The sequence below is a fragment of the Plodia interpunctella genome, chromosome 16 (assembly GCF_027563975.2).
Source record: "Plodia interpunctella isolate USDA-ARS_2022_Savannah chromosome 16, ilPloInte3.2, whole genome shotgun sequence".
NCBI lineage: Eukaryota > Metazoa > Arthropoda > Insecta > Lepidoptera > Pyralidae > Plodia > Plodia interpunctella.
The window spans coordinates 3,926,942-3,954,537 of NC_071309.1; the positions used below are offsets into that span (position 1 = coordinate 3,926,942).

Here is a 27,596-nt window from a genome sequence, read left to right on the forward strand (position 1 = left end):
CAGTATTGCCAGATACACATTTCATAACAGGAATTTTGTCATTTTAAAAACTATAGAAATTGCGCAACCCCGAAAAATACCTAAGAGGAAGTCTCTAACCCAGTTATTCATAAAAAAAGTTAAAGCGTACTTACTAGCTAAAGTAGGTTTCCCCATTATCGCACTTTATATTATTTGACTTTATAATATTGATAGAAAAAGACAAAACATATTTTAGCTTATAGTTGCTTTAACTTTTTTTATCAAAACAGTAGGTAAACCTCAACTTATTTTGTAGTATACATTGATTAATAAAAAGAAAAAATACCCCGGCCCTTTCTAAATCAGTTCCCCGCTCGTTCCGTTCCGTTCCTTCTAAATCTATGGTGAAAAATGTGTTTAAATGACAGATGTAAGAAATATATCACAATCTTTTTGGAAGATTGATGTCCTTTCCATGGAATTAGTAGTACACGAAGCACTTATTAAATCCATGGTCCTTTCCTTTTAACGTTAGGACTGAAGACGTGTTCTTGACAACTGCTAAGTATTATTCACTCGCGCGTTTGACTTGTTCTAGCTAGGAATCTGAGAACATGTTACCCACGCAAGTTTATTGTCGCGTGCATTTCGCTTTTGTTTTAGCGAAGGGGTAAGCCGAACAAGCTATGACCTCTCCATTCCAGCAGTAGGTAGGTACTTAGTGGTAGTGTAGGTAGGTAAGTTATTTTTTCAAACATTTATTTTTTTATTTCAAGGTCACATGAATTCACAGATATAAGAACATTGTAATATTCTTATGTCTATGCAACATTTTCTTTATTTTTATTGTAACCATTATAATATATCTAGCTAGGTAGCTATAGAATCTCAAGGCAAAAAATATTGTGATTTTTAAATGGCAATGTTGAAATGTTTATGTCAAGTCAAAGTATAATGTTATGTCAAACTGACAGTGACTAGAAAATATTTTGTTAAAAAAAATACTGATAAAGTAAAAAAGCTAAAAAGCTACTTTGATCATGGAATTAGTAGGTCAAAGTACTTACTAAATCCATGACTATGATTTGACCGCAACGCAACGTCGCATTCACGAGTACATATATCCATAGATGTAGTAAGTACTTTACGTAGTTCCTACTAATTCCATGCATTACCAAAGTACTCTGTGATCGGGAGCACGAAATCCCAATCCCAATAATTATATTATAAATGCCAAAGTAGTATCTACTGGACCGATTATTATGAAATTTAGTACAAGGGTAGAAAATAACTTGAAATAACACATAACCCTATGTATTATATCAAGTTATTTTCTACCCATTTTATTCCGAAATTCCCCGGAGTGTGAAACGGTTCTCCGACAATTGCTTCATACGAACGTTTCGTTGACAGAATGTTTCGACATCGGGCGTTTGAACGACAGAACTCTTCATCTACGAACGATTCACCGACAGAATGGAGGAGAAATTATATTTTGAGAGAGAGAAAGATGAAGAATAAACGATAGGTAAATAAATAATATTATTCGACCGTTGTGCAGTAGAAAATTGAACATAAAAGCATTACTTCATAAAATAATAATAAACGACAAGAGCACGTCGGACTCGCTCACGAATGGTTCCATAACAACTAAAAACTTGTTTTACAAGTAAATGCTAATATTCTCACACTCTACTTGGGGCAAAAATACATTTTCTGCATGTAAGTATGTATGTATATGTATGTTTGTAACGCGATAACTTTCGAACCATTGATCCGATTTTGTAGAATTTTAAAAGGTATGTAGGATCTGTCAATGGAATTTTTAAATTCGTAGGGCAACAAAATCGGCTAAGCCGTTTTTAAAATATTCACAGTTTTGTAAAAAAATAATGTGTTCGCGAGGTGAGTTTGTATGTTTGAGGAGGGTAATCTTCGAAGCTACCAAACCGATTTCAAAAATTCTTTCACCATTAGAAAGCTACATTATCTGAGATTGCTATAGGCATGTATTTGTTTTTAAATAAATTAGTTTTCAGCAATATCAAGGAACAATTGTTAAGTAATCCGAAAAAAAAGCGCTACCGAAAATCTTAACGTGCGTGCGCTGGTCCTACTGTTGATTATATATTAATATAATGTACTACAAAAATATAGGTTTTTAGTAGTTCCATAAAAAAGCCCGCGACACTATACTACTATCTTTTATAATTAAGTAACTATAAGGCATTTTATATGTAAAAAGATGTAATGTAAATTAAGTTGCATTTTGACAGTTATTACTACACAAGCATCCATATGATTAAAAGTTATTTCATCATCAGGATAATTTCATGAAGAAAAATTTTGTCCCTTACAGCACATAAATTGGATTAATAGATTCTGAAATATTGTGGAATTAAAAAATATCCTGCACTGACCCAAAATCGTAACCTGGTCGCGGGTTACTTTAGGAACTTAAAAAAAAAATACAATATTTATTATGAACCTAACCCGCTTCGTAACCTGACCCAACAAACAATGCCTATCGTAACCCGAATTGTGATAATAAGTAGGATTATAATATTATCTCCTCTTCCGTAGAATAAAAGTTATAAAAATTATAATATCACAGAATCAACATAATTAAAAATAATATAATCATTTAACATAGGTAGTGGTTATAATCTCCTCTTTTGAGAATAAAAGCTATAAGTAAGTATGTGTTAAATTTAAATTTTACTTTATTAAGTAGCAAACTTTTGTAGTGGTTCGGTTTTGTGTAGGGGTTGGTAGGTGTTCGGGAAGCAGCAGATTTTGTGTACATTTTGCGTGAAAGATTAATAAACATACATACATCCTCACAAACTTTCGCATTTATAATATTAGTAGGATAAGTAGGGTAGAATTATTATAGTTGTATAGTAGTAGTAGTTAAGGGCCTGCATTATGTGTTCCTTTGTATAAAAATAATAATACATCTTTTTTTTTCATGTGGTTTTCACTAATAGATAGTGTGATTTTCGAGGAACGTGTACTAATTTATTATCTTTTTGCCCAGTAAGTATTGTCTCAGTTTCTTTTAAATTTCTTTCCAAACAGGCCAGGTGTTCGTCCGACTTTTTGGGAGTAAACCCATTTATGCTTATGAGGGTTCCGTTTGAATCCTAAAAGTCAAAACTCCTAAAGACCAGAACGGGAGAGAGCGGGAGGCGCACGCGTTGGAAAATAGGTCGTCAACACACACGGCCATAGAGAAGGCCTCCCTTCTCTATGTTCAGTAGGCTACTTTCTGACGGTATCGAGGTGGCAGTACTCCCCGACGTCTAGAAGGGCGCTGGTGTGCCGCTATAATAGACGTGTTTTACACGTAGGTACCTAAGTAGTTAGGTATATTCGGCATGCTATATGTGTAACAAATGACACGGTATGAAATTATAATTTAGAAAACAGTTTATTCAAGCACATTCCCTATCGAGTTTTGTGCAATAAACAGACATTTTTATAGACAAAGCATATAATATTAAAAGTTACATTAAATAATCACATTTATACTATATCTAGACCATGAATTTCTTGAATCCTCACTTGCCGAGGATAATCTTGCGTGACGCGCCGAAGTTTTGTCCGGATTGGGACGCCATCTTGTTGGTGCCCGCCTGGAGACCGATGACAGTTTCTCCCGCTCTCAGGACGTCTTCACTGAACTCCCTTCGGTTCTCTTCAGCTGGTTTAGGGCCAAGGCAAGGGCCGCGCCATTCGGGATGCTTGTATGCCTGGAAATTGAATGGCAAATCATTTATTCAGATATTAGACTTTCACAGGCACTTTTTCACGTCAAATTGTATATTACTTATATGGTAATTTCTCAAAAGCTACAAACAACTGACATTTCAGAAAGTGCACAGCTGAGAAGAAATGCCGAAAGAAATTAGTTTAAACAGTGTCCCTAGAAGCCTAACGCCAGAAGTGCTAACCGTTATTGTTCCTTACATATTTCTTTTCTGTAAATTCAAAATCTACTGTGCCGATTATGATGAAATTTGACATAAAACTTCAGGAGTAACATAGGCAAGCGGTTAATATAAAAGCCGGAACAGGCCGGTAATGTAAATATATATCAATATCTTACAGTTCTGCCAATAGCGAAGATGGTCTGTGTGACCAGCGCAATATTCTTCTGATCCCAGAGGTCTGTGGTTTGGAACAGGTCTACATCCGGCACTCCGTATTTGACACAAGCCTTCTGAAACCTGAAAATAAGAAATTATTATTACATTCAATAAGTTTTATACAAAAATGTCGTTTTTGACACAAGCTTGTATTCTTGTCAGAGAGATCTTATTGCTTTCAATTTTCCATGTCTGACAAAAAAATCAAGTCCGTACAGTAAATCGTTGAGGAGTTCCCAAGTCTGGAGCCGTTTCTGAGTACACCATTAAGTTAGGCTTATGTATTGTCATCTAATTTAAACGTGTGTACAAATTTTCAGCTCACTCTGTTTCAAATTTGAGTTGCAAGCTAGGGTCCGAGACATAAGGACATAGTTACATTGCAAGTTAAATAAAAGCATGTAATAAGGCTACGGATCTTTAAAAACGACCTAATTTTAGTGGATCCAATAAGGTAACATAGTCACTGTATTAATACACGGAATGCTAGATTGGAAACACTGGCAAATAATTTGTATTTCGAACACAAATCAGAAGTTGGCAAGACTGTAATGTTTTCTAAGGTCTTTGTAATATTTGCCAGAAAGTCGCCATAAATCCTAAATCCTTTGTGACTTGAGTGGTAAACTGATATGTATGTTGTAATTGTGTCTGTCTCGTATTAAATTTTTAATTATGTCTGTCTGTGGGCTTGTTTGTTTGTACGCACGTCACGCAACGACTGCGAACCAATCCGCAGGCTAGCTCCACCATCACATTTTTATCAGTTTATTTTAATAACAGGTACCTAATTAACAGCGAAATTAGTTTTCTATTGCACACATTTACCACAATTTACTAAAAAGGAACCGGTGGCCACCAAAATCCTTGTCTTTATATATGTTTAATGGAAACCTATAAGTAAATACTGGTATCTGGAGTATTGGTACCTATAATTGCTTATATCTGGTATATCATAATCTCCTGGCTCTTAGGTCAACGGGAAGTAGCTTAAAAGATTTTGATATATAAAACTCACTGGCTAATATTGTCCATAAACTTGTAGTCCCCTCCAGAGATGTTCACCTTGGAGATTATGCCTGGTTGAAGTCTGTTCATCAGTTTGCACAGTATGATGCCGTCCCTCAGAGCGTATTCATAGGGTACTCCTTGTGGGAACCTCTCGCCGATTACAGCTTCTATCCAAGCCTGGGCTTCGGCCTCCTTCTCAGGTTCTCGCTTGCCAGCGCACTGGAAGTTGATAAAAAGGGTATGCAAATATCATTTTGACACAAACTTTTATTGTTTTGTTGCACGTGACATGACACGTGAATCAAGTTTGAGAACTGCCACATTTTGCAGCAACATTGGCTATATTTTCTGCGGGAGAAGCCACGGGCAACAGGTACATACAAATAACAAAGAGATGTCTGTAGTTCATTATTATACCTGAGCATGAATTTTACGGCGTACGTGTTTATTTATTGTTAAGTAAAGGCGCCGCGCGGTCGTTCTGTTCGATCACCCTGTTCTTTGATAAACATCGGTGCTTGTTAGCTTCAGATTACATTATTTACTTCAATGCCTCTGTGAAACGATGTTTATTGGATCGGGAATAAATACGTAGTAAATATTTAAAAAAGATTAATTAATATGTTGTATATAAATTAATAATTAATTAACTTTAACTTTTTAATTCATTATTTATTTGGTCAAAGTGTTCATCGATATACAGTTAGGAATCTTTTGTTGAAAGTTAACACAAAATCTAGTGACAATTCGTAGTAGTCCTGACTAGAACTTAGTACAGAAATTATGTTGTCTATAGCAGTTTTGTGTGGTGTTATAGTGTATTATGCGTGGCAAGTGCATCCTATACTGCTCTTGTATCTCCTGGTGACTATTCCGAAACATTTCTCCTTAATTCTTTAGTAAATAGACGATTGCTACGTCAGTTTTGATTATTGGTTAGACAGTGTCAGCGATTGCGATGCCAGACAATAAAAGAAAAGAAGGAATAAAAAACTAGCGTTTTTTATCGAGAATGTTAAATCAAGAAGCTGAATAATTATCTAATGTAATTTTTTGAAAGTAAAGTTTAAGTAAGGTAAGGTTTTTCACATTGTTTTTTACATACTTAATTATTATTTAAATATGCGTGATGCATATTAATTAATATATTAATATATTCTACATATTTAAAATTAAATAGATATTACTAACTTATTATTTTGAAGTAAAAAATGTATCACACTGCATGTACCTACTTATTTGATTTTAGGTACCTACCTCAATGAGATACACAATACAGTAATTTATTACGGTTTACGTTTTAACTACTCAACCAATCAGCTTGAAATTTGCGAAATACATAGGATACCTTTCATCCCGTTCCCGTGGGAAATTCACGCGGGCGAAGCCACGGTCTAAAGCCAATATTAAATATTGTTTCGTTATTACTGTGTACACACACGCACCGTCACGTGAAGTTAGGAAGAGTTGCGGATGTTTTATTACCTATTAAAGTCATTAAATATATTTAGTTAAATAGGCATGTGGTAAATAACCACACCTACAAAAATATATTTCATAAAAAAATTTACACTTGTGTGCAGATAAGGCTCGACGACGGCGCGAGTCACTTTGGCACATTTTAAAGAGGTATTTGCACAGCTCGTATCTGTTATCGTTGTCTGTATCAACAAAGAGTGGAGTTACAAAAAAATACAAACTGGCTACAAATTATCTTTTATCTATTCACCAAAGTGGAAGACGATTATTTGCTAGATGAAATCCAGAAAGCGGAGAAGAAAAAGTAGAAATCCTAGATTTGTCTCTTCTGCCAGGGCCAGGCGGAAGTGACATAGCCGACAAGACGTGGCCGTACCAGCGAAGTAAATTGTTATCCTTGCTATTTTATTCTTTTTACTGTTTTATTCTACTCGTATGTTTTAATAATGTGAAAATTTTAAATCAGGTAATTTGAAGCTTCTCAAAATGAAGTTAATTACTGTTATTTTTTTCTACTTTATATATAGATATAGATGAACTCTTTATACATTTACAAGAAGTCATAATCAAGTCATATAACAAGGTATTTAAACATAAAAAAACATGTATACATGTCCTCTCAACCTATCGCCGTTGACTGCAAGAGTCCCTACATGGGATAAGTCCGCCGTTGTACAATGTATCTTTCTTGTATTAATTTTGAATAATGTACTTATTTTCGTGCAATAAAGTTATTACAAACAAATAAACAAACAAACAAACAAGAACATCCAGTCTACCTTTGGGTTATAAGTATGGTCATGTCATTTGTAAACTTGATAAATATTTCATGTTCGCCTGATCAAGGCTACCATAATGTTTATTTGGCATACAATGGAATACTCGCTATAGTAGAACAAAAGGTACCTTTTGTTCTACTATAGCGAATATTAAATCATAATATTTACTTGTCAACATATAAATAGCCAACCATAAATTACAAGACAATAGTCGCTTATTATTTATATTTAGTTATGGCCATTACGTATCTAATTTAAGCTTAGTTCTGGCAACTTGTAAGCTATAGGCCGTTGTACAAAAACACCGACAATTTAAAAAATATATATTTACTCATATGTACATATTTTAGAGAAAAACCTATGGAATTTCAGTTTTTATGTCTAGAAACAGATATTTATAATTTGTTTTCGACAAACCAATTCTCATAGTTAAAGCTGTGGTATAAGGTAGAATGGTGGGCAAGAAGCCCGCCTGTGATGGTCAACAGCGAAATGAGTTTATATGACAGTCTGCCTCATGATAGTAGATTTCATACACCACAACTTGCTTCCAATAAAGGAAAACATCATGTAAACTTGTCCTACGTCCACTAAAACTCATCTTGTAGATCTATTTATAGATATTTTTGCACTTTTATGTCCACATTATTTTATGTCCAAGATTTCAAATCTGAACTGAAAATGGAGAATGGCAATCAGTCCTTTAGAGAGGTTGTTTTGTAAACAGTACATTTTGAAAGCTTGTTGTGCTGATCTTCTTCTTCTTCTTTGCGTGTCGATGGCAAATCGACGCTCTATTGGGTGCTACCCAATAGAAATATATTCTTGCCAGAATCGAGCCACTTCGATGGCTTCATCGGAAGCTGCCATTAAGTTATGCTGATCTTCTTGACTTGTATCTCTTGATTTTCCTTTTTTCCTTGAGTTATTCCTCAAAGATTAATTAAAGCTACCTACCAATATGTATCCAAACACTCGTTCATTAGACCGATCGTTTCGGACGTCGATTTTTTTGTACAAGGTTTTCAGAACAAAGTAACAAAAAAAAAACAATTATATTATGAGAGTATCCATAAAAAGACCGAATGGTCCATGATAGTTACACAACACGCATTATGATACAAACAAAAACAATTCGAGTATTAATTACTCATTAAAATGTAACTGCATTCGTAGTTTTTATTGGATATGCAATACATATAATTAATAATTTAATTTTCATATGTGATTAAAAAAAAGATAAATGTAATTTTTGCTTTGGTACGTTATTGGGTATATGTACATATCTGTTCACTACTTCGACCGCCAATAAAAACAATAGAGTAGATGACAAGGTCAGAAAATTATAGAAAATATGTATTATAATCCTACTCTAGATAGTATAAATCTAAGATAATTGTGATAATTAAAGTTTACTTTAATTACTTTATTTAAAGTTGTTGGAAAGTCTATTTCGAAAAATTAAAAAATAAACTCAACTACGAGTAGGTACTACTTTTCTAATGCGATTTTCAATTAATACTTACCATATTTATTGAAAATAGTAGAATTAGAAAAGTAAAACGAAAATATGCCTAATTTATTTTTGTACTTTGTTTAATTTCATGCTTATTATTTTTGGATATTGGCAGTATTAAATAAAACGCTTGAAAAATATTAAAGTTGTAAAATGGAGATTTAATGAAACGATCTACCTAGCTATTATTAAAAAAAAAGAAAAACTTGGCCAACAATTGTGTTCTTTTTATGGTCTTAAAAGGACACCCAGGAAATGTACAGTCATGTGCATGTATACACATCGGTTCATCTCCCATTGTTTATACATGTTACCTACTGTACAAAAGTAATATGTGTAGTATAATATACATTACTTTGGCATATATATAATTCTATTCCTATCACGTAGATCAGTGAACGATTGATTGTATACTTTGACTTCTATTTCAATGATTTACAACAGGTTTAGGAAAACACATGTGCGTTGAATGACAATACAAGTGGTAAGTATCTTATCGCTATAAATCTCAAGAATTTAAGTAACTTCACCAGGTGTAAATCGATATAAAAATTTATTAGGTTTAGTTTTTAGAACTGAAAAAATCTGAACATATATTTTTCACTAGGTGTTGCTCCACCTTGAGTGGCCTAGCGTATATGAGCAAGGGTCGTTAACTATCTCTATTTCAAATTTCATCAAAATTAAACGTAAACGTAAATGAAACACAGATAGATTTTCACATTGATAAAATATTCAGTTTGGAAGTATGCATTATTTATTAAAAGTGCGAACCGTAATATTGTTCTAAATTAAATAGAAGAAAATGAGACAATGGTAAGTATATTAGGTAGATCATAAAAAAAATAATCTTCAAAAGTTAAAAATAATTTTATTACTTATTTGTATATATAAACGAACAATTTACCTAAACATGATAAAAACATATTTGGTTTGAACTCTTTCAGCAAACAATGTCTATGTTTATCTCAGCTACATAATTTTTTTATCTGTTTAACCTACTAAATATAGTAATAACCGTTTATCAGAACTTCACTATTTTACATAAGTTTTAAAATCATTTTTGGTCTACAAAATAACGAGTGATAATACTAAAAAGCAAGCCATTAAGTATCATAAAGACCAGCAAACACGACCGGATGGGCCTTCTTGGCAACAGTCCAACAGTAATCGTGTTTATAAATAAGGCCCATCTTAGCGAGAATTTAGTAATCCTTAAATTCATTGACGTCATACGTTATGTAAGAATTGCAAGTCAGAATCATTCACTTTTCATTTACCTACTTATTCACCAATTACAGCCATTTATTTATCCGTTTTTGTTCATATTCTCCATTTTCCTCTTTGACTCCCTGTCTCGAGCCTTCCTCATCCTGTTATGACCGACATTGCTTCCAGATAACGTCCACTCATCTCTGTGCTGGACGACCTCTTTCCTCTGGTTGACTCTCTAAGTTTCTATCACTCGTCAACCACTAGTTATTTTTAATTCATACAATATTATTGTACACTTACTTTGTATTGTGACTCTGATAACAAAAAAATAGGTTTTATATCATTTTCAGTAAGCTTTTATTGTCTTTTCTCAATTCAAATGTATTTTATACGACCGACATCAAAGACGTACATTCTATTTTCGCGTGAACTGAATGTTTCCTGAATTTGACTCTCAGGGCAATAACCGACGATAATATTTTAACTTTTGATCGTAATGTCGTGACTTCTATCACATTCTCTCAACGACCACCTAAAATTAGGACCAGTGTTGATAAGCTTCTTATAAATAAAAATAAAATAAGAAAATTGAACTACCAACTAATTGTCATAACAAGGGATAGTACGGTCGCCTCTCATGTCAAGTAACAACTTTAAAACTCACTTTAAAAGTTAAACTGAATACTACTTAGCTACCTATAAATATATCGATGTCTATAATAACATGAAAAAAAAAAACACTACGGATGCATTTATAAAATGTTCGAAGCAGCTGGTTTAATCTTCGGTTTAATTTTAGATTCAAAAAAGTTTCCTATCCGCTGTAAGTCTGTGAATTACGAAACAGAGATCATTCTAAATTTTCAAAGTAATAAACGTTCATATTTGAAAACGTTGTGAGGTAAACATCCAAAGTTATTTTTTTTACGAAACTTTGTAATAGGTACATAATAATAATCCATACCAAAAATGAAAAAGTGTGTTTATTTGTCCGTCTTTCTTGCCAAAACGGAGTAGCGGATTGAGGTGATTTTTGGTACGGAGATAGTTGGAGAGCTGCATAGAGAGAGAGAGTGGCAAAGGCCACTTTTCCCACTTTTCCTAATCAATGAAATCTAAAGCGAGTTTAAGTATGCTAAGAAGCATTGGTAGTGTAATGGTTAATTAAGACGCCCGCCTGTGGATCGAAAGGTCCCAGGTTCGAATCCTACTCGTGCCACATGAGATTGTATACCAGTCTGACTCATGTATAGTAGTTTTCATCGTCCACCACTTGCTTCCGGTGAAGGAAAACATCGTGAGGAAACCTGAACTCTAGTTTAATATCAGTATATTTTTAAAATACCATAATAAATACTTATGTTTTCTAAAGACCAATTTCAACAATCTTATGTGTAACGTTTTCATAAATGTTAAACTGTATCAATGATGTATACGTTTGTATACGAATGGAACAAAATAAGTGTGACGCTGCCCGCCCCCGCCTTGGGGATTTGGGCGGTGAAAAGCTCTGCCCAGCAGTCCGTAGTCCGTGACCGTCGCGAAAGCTCGCTTTGAAAGTTCATAAAACTTCCGTAAAAACAAAATGCCTGTACGTAAGATTTTCTGATTTTCGTCCATTTCCTATTAACTTTACTTATACATAATTAAATATATCTTTTAGTAAGAAGTGGTTAATTAACATATGTGCAAGTGTTTCCCATATTTTAAGCATTAATACAAAGTATTTGATGACGTCAATTGGTTGTGGATTAACACAGCTGCGCTGGCGCCTCTTGACACAATTTTATCATCGTCGAAACCATCGTTTGAATTAGGACTATTATTTGAGTTTAACATACATTTAAACCTTGTTTACAATAATACTTTTCGCAAGTGTTTTCTAAATGACTGAACATGTAGTTCTCAACTATATTAAACCATAACATCATATTACATCAAGTTAAATTGTTGTACCCTATTAATATAGGAATTTAAATATAATTTTTAAAAATAGGACAAATGAACATAAATATTTTCTTAATTTATGCTCTATTTTGTAAAGGCTTTTTTTACCTTAATTTTTTTACTTTTACTTTTTTAAATTGTCAACAATTATAATGAAGTAAACAAAAATACTTTTAGGTACTTACTTCGTATACGAGGAATAAAAGTTATATACACGGCTATTAATCTAAAAAATTGTTTTGGCTTCTATTAGCTAACAAAGACACATAACAAAGACAATTATTTTTCTCTAATATCTCCTGTGGACGGACATAGCTCGCTTACAGTTTTATTATAACTATGGATGGATAACATATAGATCATACATTTGCTTCTTCTCCCGCGCGGATTGTAAAAGTCAATCAAGGGAAATGGCTATCAACAAACTTGAAATTACTCTCATAGACGATGGCTAGCAACCCATGGCTATTTTGATTAAATAATATCCACCACTAAGCGCCATACACCTAAACGTAGCCTTCGTGTTTCAAAAATATGTCTCTGTCTAACTCTTATGGGATGAAGACGTGATATACTGTATTGTTATAACATAAAAACATCAAATAATTTATTTTGTAGTTCACTTTGTTTCGTACTTGCACGTAACATGTCCGAATCTGTCCGATGATCAGAGTTAAGTTCCGTTTCATTTCCGTGAGCGGTACTCTAAAAAGTTTCCAGAAAGTAAAATCCTCGAGTTATTTTCGGATGCTGCTGGAGTGAGCAACGGTGCGACTTGGCACTGGAGCTAGCTTGTTTTATGGCCGACGTTCAAATCGCTTGTGTTTAGATATTTTTCGAGCAATCACGACGTTCAGTCTTGTTGCTATGTTGTTTAGTTACGTAGGCAACAAATGCCTGGTTATACCGTTCACTAATTTGCATAAGAGGTAATGTAATAATGCTGGCTTGACATCGTCAAGGAGGATACGCGCCAATAGTTTGATTACTTAAGATGCCGTGGACCTTGCGAAGAAGTAAAAAGTGGACCCTGGACTTAACGCTTTACGGCTGAAGAAGAAACCAGGAATACGCTCAGATGAGAGAGAAAATAACTATTCATATCGATAACGCCAAATGGTTAGAACTCTTATTACATTCCTTGTTTTATGGTTTAGCACGGATAATAATAAACCTTTTATGCATTTTAGCGTTGGTATACTAAGATAAGATACGCGAAAAGCCGCGCTTGATTTTACGATAACCACATAATGTTAAAATCGGGTATACCTGACTGATATATTCGAAGATTAGGATCATGTTAAACTAACCTTAGTTGACACTAAAATCAGAAAGAATGATGTAGTAGCATCATTCATTTCAGTAGAAATTAATAATGCAACAATAATAATTTGAACAAGATCCACAGAACTACTAAAAATCTGTTACAATCAATCAAGCTATCAATCTGATTGAATGCTTTTCTACAGGCAAGAAACAAAGAACAAGAGCAGGAGGTCCTAACCTGGATCTCTCAAGTTCTCGGAGAGCCTCTTCCTGGTGGGGAATACGAAGACATCCTCAAAAACGGCGTAGTATTGTGCAAACTGATCAACAAACTCGCACCTGGCTCCGTTAAAAAGATCCAGGAGAAGGGAACCAACTTTCAGCTCATGGAAAATATCCAGAGGTATAAATTTATGGTTTTCAGTTGTGTGTGCCATCGTGTGTGTCCGTGCGTGGTTTCTTTCCCCACAACCAATGGCTAATCTGCTCGCCTGTCCCGAGTATACTCTAAGACCAGTACTAGGTCAGACTTGATAACAGCTTCTAATGAAGCCACTCAATTAGTTCGGTTTTTGGCAGAAAATTGTAAAGAAATCGATCCTGTAGATTTTGCTGTTGATGTAACAAACGTTCGAACAAGGATGGAAAATGAAAAAAAAAACAATTTGAATCATCATCATCCTTCATCGAGACAAACATGCGAGCTGGTACTTCGTGTTAACAAACTAGTTTACAAACAGGATATTATTCTAATAACTAACAAAAATTCGTTAATTTCTATTTATCCAAGAAGCTTATGATTGCTATAAATAAATGTTTTAATAATAAATGTTCCAGGTTCCAAGCTGCTATCAAGAAGTACGGCGTTCCAGAGGAGGAAATCTTCCAAACAGCTGATCTTTTTGAGAGGCGTAACATCCCTCAAGTTACTCTGTGCCTCTACTCGTTAGGCAGGATTGTGAGTTGTCTATTTTTAAAATTCTGGGCAATTCTTGTTGTTGTCAAGAAAGATTTGCATGATCATTTTGATGATTTTGACATTTAAAATCGGACGCTGAAGATGTCCGATATGGAGAAAGAAAAGTAGGAACAAGGAACTACGCCTTTTGTCTGAGAAAGTAACCGGGAAAGAGAGTTAGTGTAAACTAGTTATATACTGCTAGTTTGTCCTGATAATAGATGTTAGAAATTAGCCGTGAACTTGAAGCTGACATGTCGATTTAAAATGAATTTTATCGCAATAAAGAAATCACAAATCAATTGTAATGTTGTAAACCTATTCTTCTTCGTTGACTTAACGAAGAAGAATTAACGAAGAACGAAGAAATTTTTCTGAGCTACTTTTAGCAGACTTTACATTACAGTAGCTATTAAAGATCTTAATAAGGAAATAATAATACAAATTTCCTTTCTTTTCAGACCCAAAAGCATCCTGAATATAACGGACCCCAACTGGGCCCCAAAATGGCTGACAAAAACGAGCGAACATTCACTGAAGAGCAACTGAGAGCCCACAATGCTGAACTCAACCTGCAGATGGGTTACAACAAGGGTGCCTCTCAATCTGGACATGGAGGCTTCGGAAATACTCGTCATATGTAAACTAGGATAGATAATGTTTTGAAAATTGGTCATTAGGTGATTGGAACCACTAGATATTCGGTTCGCGGTCCCAGTCGCCCAAGCACTGTAATCTGGATCTATTGCGACAGCAGTAGTGTCCGATTGGACTAAAGTATTATTTGTAAATGGGTACATGGACCAATAAAATGGAAGAAATAATATGTATATGCGATGTGTAATACACGTCTTCTTTCGAAACAATTCAGTCCCGATCAAGCAATTTCAAAAAGTTTTTCGGTGACTGAGATCTCTGTATGTTTCTACTCTCTATCTATGACCCCGTTTCGATATCGTACTTGGGCAAACGGAGCCGCGATCCCAAACGCCTAACGACCCTTGAAATGAATTAAGCCAGTATTCTTTGCAAGGACCTTGATTAACATTTGTTTGGACAGTATATCTCTATTTCATCTGAGGAGAATGGTTATGTACCGTTCAAAAATTTTATTCTGTTTTTTAGTATTAGTTGTTATGCGAACAACAAAAATATAATATTTGTGAACAACTGTTTATCTCAATAATAGGATTCCATTTTACCATGGGTACGGTACCCTAAAAAAACAAGATACAAGAAATTATTTCAATTGAAGGCGAGAAAGAAATTTTTGAGCGTTGCTAAATAGTAAAGAACTAATTAGGTATAGACTAATTAGGTATAGTAAAGATCAAATTCGAATTTACAGACCAAGTGGTAAACATGTTTATAAAGGTCCTTGTATTTGTAAAAATATTTCTATTACAGTTGTTTGTTTGTCTATGCAGCTTAATAACGTTAATGATGGTGTGATAGATCGTATGTTATCTAATTAGTATTAATTTATATAACAATTGCTATTTTCGTTAAGACTTTTTTACGTGTACCTAATTGTAAATATTTAACATAATTTAATAAACAACTTTTTAAGGAATTATTGTCTTTATTTTAAAATAGTCTCTCTCGTCCCTACGTGTTTATTATTGTATTCTGGGCTGTGACGCCCCGATCGTCTGACTCCACCTAAAACTAAATCTTTATATCAACATGGACAATTAGAAAAGTATTTATGTTTGTACCCATTATTTTCCCGAGTAATATAACATTAATAATAATTATTATTTCATAGCATTTTATGTCCCATTATGTTCTAGGTGAAGGCATCTCTCATTTTTAATTTCAGAAATCGTTGGTAAAGCGTTGTCGAGACGCACAGAATAGTTTATGTTAATTTTACTTCATCGGAAAGATCTATGCATATATATATGCATATGAAGAGCGGATACATAAATGTCATATTAATAGATTCAATCTGGTGCAGCTAAAAATAATCCTGGAAGTTTGTGTAATATCCCTTGGCCTATTATATCGACCTGTCCAGACAACGAATGAAATGTAGTGTACACTACAGTGTACTGAATTCGTTTGATACGTACGGACGATGCCAAACTGATAATTTACCCACTAGAACGCCATTGATCAACGTTGTTATTGGCGTGAATTAATGGGGCTTATCAATATAGGATCACAGTAATAATATGATGAACATGGTGAAAGCAAAAATAACCTAAGGTACTTATATACGTTTTGCAATGAATTGGGTAAGTTGATGTGCGGTTGACTGTCGTTTCCGTAGCTAAGAATCGAACCCATGACCAGTGTCGGGCGGTGTGGTGACAAGTGAAACGAAGTCTTGTAGTGCAGCTAGTAATGGCATCATCATATAATACGGATTATTTTTTGTACCATGTACTTTTGAGAACAGATACGGATGAGGATACTGAGTCGGTATCCAAAGAAATCGATGTCAAAAAATGACAACAATTATTTGGTCTCATTTCTTTGGATTCGTTCTTCTTTCACTGTCTTTTTTTTAAATTGTCGTACATTATCCCATGTGATGAACATATTGTGTTACGAATAAAAAGCAATACCTTAATACCTATATCTCCAGTAACTAACACAGCTAAAACTAGCTAAAACTACTGGGCTTAGAAAGCTGAAATTTTATATACTTAAATTCCTTGGGAAGTATAGGAAGCACTGAAAAATAATTTCCATAAAGGAGAATTTTTTACGTGGGCGGAGTTTGTTCAAATAAAAGCTATATTTGTAATATAACAGCTGACCAATTAAATGTGCAGTCGTGAATCTAGATTTAATTATTATACTAATTAATCTTGCAGCAGTAATGAAGATCTAACATGTTGGCGAGAGAACGTAGTGTTTTAGTTTCGTCACTAAATTCTTATCTACGAGTGCAATATTTATTTATTTGCTATGATAATCTACACTTACCTATTTTACACAGTTATATACAATGTTACAATTATTATATATAAATAATCTATAGATAAGACTTAATAAATTGAGTGTTATTGATAGTTCTGTTACAAGAAATGAGTATATTTTTATCGTGTTTTAACTTTTACAGGTGATTGATAAAATCTATAACAAAATCCTATTTGTGTTATAAATATCTTTAAACTTGAAACAAATGTTGTAATTGGATTTTTTACCGACTTCAAAAAAGGAGGTTCTCAATATGTTGTGATCTTTTATTATTATTTTAATTTATGATACTCCATTACGCGAAGACGGCAAAGACTGATTTGAAAAGTTTTTGTTTAGTAAAAGAAAAATATATGAATCTAAACTAGGTGGATACCAAATCAGTATTTGGGGTAACGTTAGGAACAGACAAAACTACTTTTGTTACATTTTCAATAGTTTTCCTTAGAATTAATAAATAAAATGTAACATTGTGAGGGCATTCGAACAGTCATTGAACTGAAATGTCCGTCTGTCTGTCGAAATAATCCGATACTAAAATAACTCCTAAGATTAGCCAAAACAGATAAAAACAACATATTGTATGCCATTTTATTTCACACGCATGTCTCGCGCGGCCCGGATGTATATAAAATTAGGATGCTGGTATCCTAATCCTACCAAACTAATAATATAAATGCGAAAGTAAGTTTGTTTGTTTATTACCTCTTCACGCTCTATCTGCTCAACCAATCTTCTTGAAATTTTGCATATATTACTTGATTTAAGTATGGAGAAGGACATAAGTTTTGTCAGAGCCAAGGCAAAGCTAGTATACAATATAATATGGATTTTAGAACATTGGACAATAAACAATCTTAAGATATTATTATTATATCATAGGATCTATAGTCAAAACATGTGTTCAGAAATTAGACCTTCACATTCAATTAAAATTAGTTATAGAACTGACCGATTGATGCGGGAAAGATCGCAAGGCAAGCCGAAGGTGCGATGGTCCGACGAACTGTCGGCCTTCGATAAGGCATGGCAGAAACTGGCGAGGAATAGAAGTGGTTGGAAACAAAGAGGGGATGTTTTTGCCCAGCAGGGGGAACCTGAGAGCTACATAAAAAAAAGATTTTCTAAAAACACTACAAACTACTGGCATTTCGAAACGAATACTGCCAAGAAGAAATCTCGAAATAGACTCTCTTTAAACATTGTTTTTTATGAATTTTACTTAATGACAAATAGTATATTTTGAGTACCATGTCATGTTATCTTGCGTAATGTAATGGTTACTCATTGCAGAAAGTTGGTCCATCATCGGCGTGGGTACTGGCCATGTTTATCTTGACCACGAGCCAAATGTAGATTCGGCAATGACCAGTAGCGTAACTTGTAGCGATAGCCCTGGTGCTAATAGGTTCTGGGGCCCCATCCCAACTAAGTTTAAAGTTATAACAAGGTAAAAGAAAATGCCTTCATACGTGATAAGATATAGAAGTAGGCGTGGATGTTGTACGAGACGACAACTATAATATTCCCAAGAAGGGTTGACGCAGGCGACTGATTGCAAAATCACTCCCGAAACTTGAAAATTTTAAGATTATTTTTCATGCGCGCGAAGGGGAATGAGAGAGAGTCGTTAATCAGCATTCGAGGGCCCCATGATCTTGAGGGACCCAGAGCACGGTACCGTCTAGCCCTCGGATAGCTACGCTACTGGCGATGACATATAGGCCTCGACATGTGGTCTATATCTGTCAGGTAATTAGGGGATATAACGCTCATTTTGTATGCATTAGACCATGTAACATAAAGTCTAATGCGATTATCTTTATTTTTGTGTTCATCGTCATAATTTCAGCCCTTTTCCTGATGAACATAGACGTCTATTCGCGTACGCCACGTAAACGAGCTGTGCCTATTCGGTTACTGTTTGGAAGTGGGTGAAGACATGCTAGGACCGCCCGACCCCACTCGTCTGAATAGAGAAATAATGCTTATCCTCTATGTTTTTGCTTCGTAGTTATGACTGGTTAATAAAATACATATATTATATCCGATATTAGATACATAATCTTTGCGACCTTTATTTTATACACTCATAAATAAATAACATAAGGATCCTTGCAGAAGCAGGAAACGCATATAAAATGTAGGAAAATTAGCAATCTCGTACATTTGCAGTAGTAATTAATTATTAAGGACCTGTTTTACCACTTTTTGATAAAATGTCATATTGTAATCTGCCAGATAAGCTTACCTGCTAGACAAATATGACCGATGTGATTGGCTAGTTAGCTGTATCCAACACCCGTGAAACATAATTGTTAACGCTATCGAACAGATAGCGTTAACAATTATGTTTCTGTTCGATATGTTATATATAGACTATCAGATGCTTTATCAGCAAGCCGTGAAATAGGACCTCAATAAAGTAAGTAACGTAAAACTAAAAATTGTATTTATTGTTCTCCAAAAAACTTATCACTATACAAATAATTGATAATAAAACTAGATATACCGCGGGATTAGTGTGGGTTAGCATTTCACTTCTCACAATCGAATCGATTCGAAACGAGACACAGCGAACCATTGTGACGCAACGACAAACTCGACCACACGGCAATGTCATTGGTTCGCTGCGTCTAACTTCGAATTCGCCCACAGTAGAATGTAGGAGGCTGGCGTCTAATTAACAGTGCCTGAATAAAGTGTGCGTACCTACCTAAAGTGCCTAATATAATAAATTAATCGAATTACAATTTCCAAACCATATCGTGTCTCTCTCTTTACTCTTATGTTCTTTCGGTTACGTTATCGATTATTACGTTTCAAGTCCTTGGATGCGCTTAAAAATAATACTTTATTTTGAAGAGTTGCCAGTGCTTTTACGACCAACGGCCTGCCTGACGTTAACCCTCTTTGAGAAAGCATCACTTACATTTTAAACAACCTACTATACGCGGTGGTGGTCGAATGACTAAATGAAATATGTATGATTCGAACCCTAAGCATAGTTAGTCACGTAAGGTGAAGAAAACATATTTTCCGTGCAGAAAAACATAGTGAACCAATATTCGGTCTTGACTTTAGATTACTAGTACAATGGTCCTCAAACTTTTTTAATGATTGAACCCCTGCAACCCTCTTGAAAAGCTAAACATTTGACGAATTTCTGAATTAAAACATTGTAAAATTAAAATAAGTAACAGTTGAAACTGTTGTTGGCCTTCCAGTAAAAAAAAATTGCAAAGTTTTAAATAATTGTATTACAAAATTAATTAGATCAATTACGTTCATTTTCTCATTGAAAATTCACATTGAAGTTTTTTCTAACAATTTTAATTTTACCTATTATGATTTTTTTTACGAATTGATTATGAAATAGTTATGAAATGTGCAGTTATTAAATTTTTTTGCATGTTACTCATATAAGGCATCAAAAGATGCTTTGAGCCCAAGGACACAATAAGGTTTCATAGAACTTCGGGGTTAAGATTATAATATTTATGCAAAAAACATCTTGTAATTAAAGCTAAGCATGGTGTTTACATATTTTAAATAATAAGTATATCTTAAGAAATGCGTTTATTTACATAGTTAAACAATTGCGTATGATCCCCTCCTACCACTTTCTGTGCATAGACGACGAGGCCTGGACTTAGTATCTAACCATTACTTCCTCAGGCAGGAGGTTCGAAGTTTAAAATCGAATAATCGATTACAAATCGATATATCGATACAATGAATTTGCAACTATTCTTTGTGACAATAGTGTTGTCTTCAGCTAGTGCGTATTTCAAGACGAAACGTGAGTTTTTTTTTTTCTTACCAGCCAGTGATACATTAGAGGTAAACAAACCGAGCCGGCTAGTTTCGCAATCGATTATATTCGTTGCGTAAATCGATTCTGAATTATATCGTATGCTACGCTCATGTGCATCATATAAGACGGGACGGGACTGGTAGAAAAAAGAAATTTCAACATTTGTTTAAAGCGCTGATAATATTTTTTGTAGTTGTTTATAGCACGACAGAAATAAATATTAAAAATAAAATTCTAATATTTAATCATTGCAAACATCACTCAATTAAATCGACTTTTAAAAAAATCTGATCAGAATCGGGTCATCCGTTTAGGAGAACTCACTTTGAGTTTGAAAATGTTACAAACGTTGAAAGAAAAATGAATGGGTTAATCAATAGTAATAATATAATTCGACTATTTTGATTAAGTATTCACATGCTAAAGAATATCCTAATCCGGAAGTAGCCCTAACTCCTCCGTAATTTCTAGAATGTCTCCTAATAACTTAATGTGCAATATGATTACACATGGCCTTAAATAATACCGGTTTGGTTAAGTAGTACGAGTACATAGAATACTAGGTAATACGTGACATACATTACGTTTCGTTGCTCCACGACTATTCCTTCAGACGATTTTCTAGTGCAAACGAATATATATACAAAATCAACCTTTGCAGCTCTGTACAATATAATATTCTACTTCTATTATATGGAGATGGTATTCGATATAATGTCGTTAAAATGTTTAAGATCATTACGATTTGTGACTAAAAATCTGAAAAACTAGGTTAGCAGTAATGAATTTAAAAACGTGTTACCAATAACGAATTTAATTATTCTTACGTGTAAAACTAAGACCTCTTCCTCGTCTGTCTTTCTGTCTGTTCGCGATAAACTCCAAACCCATACAGCACAGATTTTCATGTGGTTTTTACCAATAGATAGTGTGATGAAGATTTAGGTGTATAATTTTTTTAAAATTAGGCCTTCTTCTGTTATTATGGCCTTCTATTCTGGTTCTTCATTAAATCTGCATAAAGTAATTCTGAAAATAATCTTCTTGCTTGCATATCCAATGCGGGCTTGTCCAATAACGAAATTGTACGTATGTATGACCCAAATAAGTAATATTTACTTGAGCATGCGTAATTACGACAGGTTAAAGTGTGAGTGCGGGTGTCGGTCAATGTCAAGGCTTATTTCTTAATAGTGTCATTTTTTTCTAACTAGCTGCTCTATGTGACATGCCCTATTGCTCAGTGGTGTTGCATTGCGTTGCGACGACGCAGGACGTTATATCTATGTTGTGCTCCGTTGTTTTATATAGGTTTTGACACTGACGTACATCAATTATATGTCGATAGATGTCAAAACTACGGGGCGCGATAGTGGGGCATGGCTCTTCTCTTAGGGCTCGTAGCTTCGCTCCCTTAAAGAATTTTGAATTTTGAGAGTACTCTATCTGCTAATGCACGTTATATGCTGTCTTTACATTTTAAATTATGCGATTTTGTATGTAAAATAAAAAGCTTTATAATAGCTTTTTAGAGAGAAATTCGGGATAAAAATTCTATCATTTGCAGTAATTCTAACTGTGTCCCATATTTCACCAAAATCCGTTCTGTAGATTTTGCGCGATTGAGTGAAACATCCTCACTCACTCTCATCGTAACTTTCGCACTTGTAATCCGAATTAGGATAGGGTTGTGTTTATATTTCATTATTGTTTTTATTGTTCGATGCAGACTGAACATTTTATATAGACTGGAATATTACAAGTAAATTAATTCTGGCTGCATGTGAAATTTATAAAAGAAATGTATTTTTCTTTATTTTCAGCAAGCTTCATAAAGACATGTCTAAAAAGCGATCCAGAATTTGATGACTGTTCACGTGATGCGGTTCAAAGTTTATTCAACGCCTTGGGTCCAGGTAAGATTTTATGACTCCTCCAACATCGACCATGATCGTGACTAATCGAACATACAGTTACTTATAGTTTTCAGTTCGCTAAAGCAATGTTTGCCAATGGCGTTTGTATTATATTAGGTTTTTATGTGTATTACACAAAATGTTTTTAAAACTCATTTTAATATAAACGGTACCTTGTAATATATTATGTGAAAGATAGAGTATATTGTCTTGTAAGTCAGGTCATCAGGTCATCGCACCTGGCTGAAAATGATGATGATAAATTGATTAATATTCAAATGAAATTTCTGAATAATTTCAAAAACTCGGACCAAGAAAAACCTAATGGTGCAATTTTACTTCGAGTTGTTAGACATAAGTACATGAATTATTTTAATTATTGTACCAATAATAACCTCATTAAAATCTAATTTACAATACTTATTTATACCCCAATTTTCACTTTATTTTTAAAACTTCCGATGGTACTAAATAGAACGTGACTAATTAAATCGATTTTTTCAATAATATTGAATTGAAGTTATTGAGCTTCGGAAAATATTTTATTACTATTTATTTGTATAATACTTCCAGTATTTCTACCAATATTTTTTTTGTTTTAAATTTCCGAAAATACTGAGTTTATTTTCTACCATAATGGGGTAAGTAATACTGGCAACCCTGTCATTATAATGGTGCGACGACGTACCACGTTTTAGGTCCATCGTGCTACGTGCGTTGTTTTCTATAGTTTTCTGACGTGCATTGACGTTCATTATAACTTAATACCTACAATTCCTGCGTTGTCTGTCGACGGACGTCAAAATGACGGAGCGCAACTGAGCAATGGGGCATGGCTCTAATACAGGCCGCGTAAAGGCGCTCTTGCAGAGTTATATATTAATTTCTTGCATAACATGAGCACTTGCCGGTAACCTCCTTGTCAGTTCTGCGATCCTATCGATATGCCGTTGTTAATATAGTATAAATAAATGTTTTTTTCTTATCAGCTTTGATAGCGGCGTCATTATATATATACCTATGTATAATTTTAATCCTCATTTGTTTTTATTTTGCGATACGGTGATCATTGTGCAAATGTATAAATGTACATTGTACAAATGTGGAACAAAGTTTGAAAATTATCAGTATTTTTCCTATGTAGTCAAGGTCGATAATATCAGTAATTTAGTCGTTTACTTGCACAATTTAACATACATTATGATGAGTGAGCCATGACTATGATGCTAGGTACAGAGTAGATCTAGCCGGGCTAGCCACATAGCACCGTTACGAAACATTTGTACATAACTTGCGGAAAGCGAAAGCGCAGTTTCTTCATCCACGCGACCTACCGCTATCAAACGTTATTATCGACCTGACCGGTTGCAATCCTTCTGGAAGAAATTCTTGCTATCGGAGAAAATTGCTGCTTGGCTTATCACTTACTGACTGTGTATTTTTTTTTTAAACACGACAACATGGAATAAGAATATAGTGGCCGCCTACGAATTATTATGGTTAGGTCCATGTCCCATTAGTCAGTCGTGCTCCGTTGCGACGACTTAGCACGTTCTGGCTCCATTGTGTTCACGTTCTTCCCTTGTATTACCTATCAAGTTTACGTCTAAAAAATGTATTTCAGGATGAGATTTGATAGAATAGGTTCCCTGTAGGTACGGGGAATGATAAATTATAACCTCATAAAAATATGTACCCAGAAAATATTTAACTAACAGTTTTTTGAGAAGTCGTATATCATCATAATTTTAAAAATAACAAATACAGTTCTATTATAAGTATTTCAACAAGACAAACTGACTATGTTTTGTTCGTTAAACCGGAAAACGAAATTATGCAACGCAGTAGTACAATAGATACTAAATTGTTATTGAGTGTTTTTAAAATTAAAATCATAATAATATTATTTCAGGATTGCCAGAAATCGGTCTTCCTCCATTGGACCCGTTGAAAATTCCGAAAATAAGAATACTGCAAGGCGAAGGACCCGTCAACGTGAATGCAGCGTTGGATGACGTCACCGTCACCGGTTTCGGAAAAACGGATGTACTGCTCAGCCAGTGAGTCGACGCCTTACATTTTATAATCTCCTGGTACCATTGTCGACTGTTTGATCGACTGGGTCGAGGAGTATCGCAATCGAGTCGACGACTGATATCGATATGATTAATTGAATTTTTATCTCATTTCTAGGGTTGACAGCAAATCGTACGATTTTTACACAAGAGTGCGAGTCCCTAAAATAAGGATTGAAGGAACTTACGATTTGAAAGGCAAAATATTATTGATACCCTTGGTTGGTAGAGGACTTTGTTGGTTTGAACCGAGTAAGTTCTTTGTTCTTCTTGTTTGTACTAATTGTACATAATTTACCAGGTGCCTATAAACTTCTAGTTCTAGTCTAAATATTTAAATCTATGTTTTTTTCCAGCTAACATGACAATCGATATTATTAGTGATGTTAAACCATATGAAAAAGATGATTTTATTTTCTTTAATATTACTGGTGCCCATGTAAAGTACTCTATTGGAGGATTGACGTTGAGAATGAATAATTTATTTGACGGTATTGACGCTCTGGGTAAGTTACAATTTAAAATTACAACAAGAGAGATTAAATATTAATCAACTAGAGCCCGGTCCCAAGTACATAGATAATATCGTCATGGCCATCTATTAGTAGTGTTTGAAACTAGTAAAATTAACTGCGCCATCTATCGTCGAATAGCTAAGGGTTTTGTGTATCTCACTTAGATGGCGCCAAGTGATTGATGATGAAGACTGGCTTGTATTCATGTTATCCTTGTAATGTGGTAGCGCAAATTGCAACACTGATTTCGTTAGTACGTCCTTTAAGGCAGCCGGTTAATTTGCGAATTTTTTTTAATATCAGTTATTAAATATTCAAAGTGTGCTGTTCGAATGAAATCGATAACTAAAATGAAACAAAACTGAAATAGTTGAAAAAATATATCAGATTAAATAATATTATCATGTTTTTTTTTTATAGAGGACAGCACTAACGCGTACTTAAATGCAAATTGGCGGCCAGTATCAGAATCCTTGCGGCCAATATTATCGAAGACTATAGAAGACATCCTCCTTGGCTTCATGCAACATTTATTTAATCATTTACCAGGGAATTTCATGATTGGCGACATAAAATATCACCCAAGCAAAAAGAATGAGAAGAAAACGTAATTATTATATTGTTTTATTTGTATGTAAGTAATTTAATTTTGAAATAAAATGTGTTATTTTTTTACAAATGAAACATCAAATTGAATTCTGTTTAAATACTCAAATTATACTAATACATACCTACCTATATGTATGTTTTTATTTAACATTTTTTCTTTTGATAAAAAATCTTTCAGTCTATTTCTAAATAGTTACATGGCCCTTATTTTTTAGAAAGTGGTTTTCATACTAATATTCACGATTTAAAATAAATGTTTGTCACTCAGGTAGAGTAAATTCTGGAGTAAATTAGAGTTGATATACCTAAGCTTATTTTTTTTCCCGTTTTTCTCATGAGAGTTCAGATTATTCTGAATTAAGTAGGTATTATCTTTTAGGTAATTAGTTTATTAATTATTTTATATAGTAATCAGAATTGGAATGTATCATACTAGAATAAAAAAAACATCGGTTTATTTTGATTTAAAGTAAATAAACACAAGCTTCTTAGTTATTTTGTACAGACAAACATGTGATAATGTAAACATAAACATAATAAAAATAAAAGTTTCAAAAAGTAAATTGATTTTGAATGTTCTATTCCAATTAAATTTCCCATTTTACAGAAATATAATTATTAGAAAGTAAAGGAGTAGTGCAGGTATGTATGTTAATTTTAGCCTTTCTGTAACAAAATGTTTGGCTTTGTGCCAAAACGTAAAATTTCGTAGGCATAGCGGCGCGTTATATTGTTTACCACCTGTTATTTTCAGGTGTTTCAAGGCTGAAAATACATTCTGTGTCTTTTTAGTAAATATAAAAAAGGTAAAAAAGGTGAATGTATTAAGATATGAAAAAAACAAAATATTTAGAATTGCATTAAATGTAAAAATACACATATTACAATAATTTATGAAATAGTTGTAGTAAAATAATATAATTCCAGGACCCGAAACCATATGTAACTATGGTTCTAATTATTTTAAAATTTTTTTATTCAAATTCATATTTATAGGTTTTATATTTTATTAAAAGTCAAACAAATAATATTTTTAAAATTTAAAACATTTAAAAATATTTTGTTGGCACTTTTATAAAATTTGTGCCATTAAATGAAAAAAATCTTACCTGCCAAATAGGACGTCCAGGCATTTTGTTGAATTCGGAATAGAATTCAAATCACAACACAAATCACACGCGCGCGATTATGTTCACGTGCTTGCCAATAGATGGCTCTCTGACCAATGTTCGGGGTAAAATAGCCGCGGGTCGGTGATAAAACGTGTTTTATACTTCGGGAAAACGCTATTGGTGTAAATGGTTGCGCGTTGGACAAGAGGCAGAACTCGAGGATCGACCAAAATATCTCCTTACGAATCGAGTATATATTTATAATATTAATGTAAAACTTGCGATTTGTCCCGTTTCTAAATGCAACGGCTTGGAATTAGATAGGTACTTCATTTTGA

General features: G+C 33.8%; 3 protein-coding genes across 3 annotated transcripts; 2 read left to right on the forward strand and 1 right to left on the reverse strand.

Annotated features, from left to right (window-relative positions):
• Nucleotides 1-3,375: 3,375 nt before the first annotated feature.
• LOC128676492 (muscle-specific protein 20-like) lies at nt 3,376-27,413 on the reverse strand. Its single transcript, XM_053756626.1, has 4 exons — nt 27,256-27,413; nt 5,131-5,342; nt 4,073-4,193; nt 3,376-3,716 (listed from the first exon to the last, which is right to left on the reverse strand). The coding sequence occupies exons 1-4, from the start codon at nt 27,277-27,279 to the stop codon at nt 3,525-3,527; spliced, it is 549 nt and encodes a 182-aa protein (XP_053612601.1). The 5' UTR covers nt 27,280-27,413; the 3' UTR covers nt 3,376-3,524.
• LOC128676493 (uncharacterized protein) lies at nt 10,819-15,856 on the forward strand. Its single transcript, XM_053756627.2, has 4 exons — nt 10,819-11,703; nt 13,529-13,728; nt 14,163-14,283; nt 14,745-15,856. Exons 1-4 carry the CDS (start codon nt 11,698-11,700, stop codon nt 14,925-14,927), a joined length of 510 nt encoding a protein of 169 aa, XP_053612602.1. The 5' UTR covers nt 10,819-11,697; the 3' UTR covers nt 14,928-15,856.
• On the forward strand, nt 20,859-26,277 carry LOC128676491 (circadian clock-controlled protein daywake-like). Its single transcript, XM_053756625.1, has 6 exons — nt 20,859-21,016; nt 22,855-22,947; nt 24,860-25,007; nt 25,141-25,274; nt 25,379-25,528; nt 25,958-26,277. Exons 1-6 carry the CDS (start codon nt 20,950-20,952, stop codon nt 26,146-26,148), a joined length of 783 nt encoding a protein of 260 aa, XP_053612600.1. The 5' UTR covers nt 20,859-20,949; the 3' UTR covers nt 26,149-26,277.
• Nucleotides 27,414-27,596: the final 183 nt, after the last annotated feature.

Bases quoted from the DNA above. Each gene is read 5' to 3' on its own strand.
- LOC128676493 (XM_053756627.2), top strand. The intron at 13,729-14,162 runs GTATAAATTTAT...TAAATGTTCCAG, and splicing joins CTCATGGAAAATATCCAGAG to GTTCCAAGCTGCTATCAAGA. The intron at 14,284-14,744 runs GTGAGTTGTCTA...CTTTCTTTTCAG, and splicing joins TCTACTCGTTAGGCAGGATT to ACCCAAAAGCATCCTGAATA.
- LOC128676491 (XM_053756625.1), top strand. From the start codon at position 20,950: ATGAATTTGCAACTATTCTTTGTGACAATAGTGTTGTCTTCAGCTAGT. The intron at 21,017-22,854 runs GTGAGTTTTTTT...CTTTATTTTCAG, and splicing joins TGCGTATTTCAAGACGAAAC to CAAGCTTCATAAAGACATGT. The intron at 25,008-25,140 runs GTGAGTCGACGC...TCTCATTTCTAG, and splicing joins ACGGATGTACTGCTCAGCCA to GGTTGACAGCAAATCGTACG.
- LOC128676492 (XM_053756626.1), bottom strand. From the start codon at position 27,279: ATGCCTGGACGTCCTATTTGGCAG. The intron at 5,343-27,255 runs GTAAGATTTTTT...ATCAACTTCCAG, and splicing joins CTGGACGTCCTATTTGGCAG to TGCGCTGGCAAGCGAGAACC. The intron at 3,717-4,072 runs GTAAGATATTGA...TTCAATTTCCAG, and splicing joins TCTTCGCTATTGGCAGAACT to GCATACAAGCATCCCGAATG.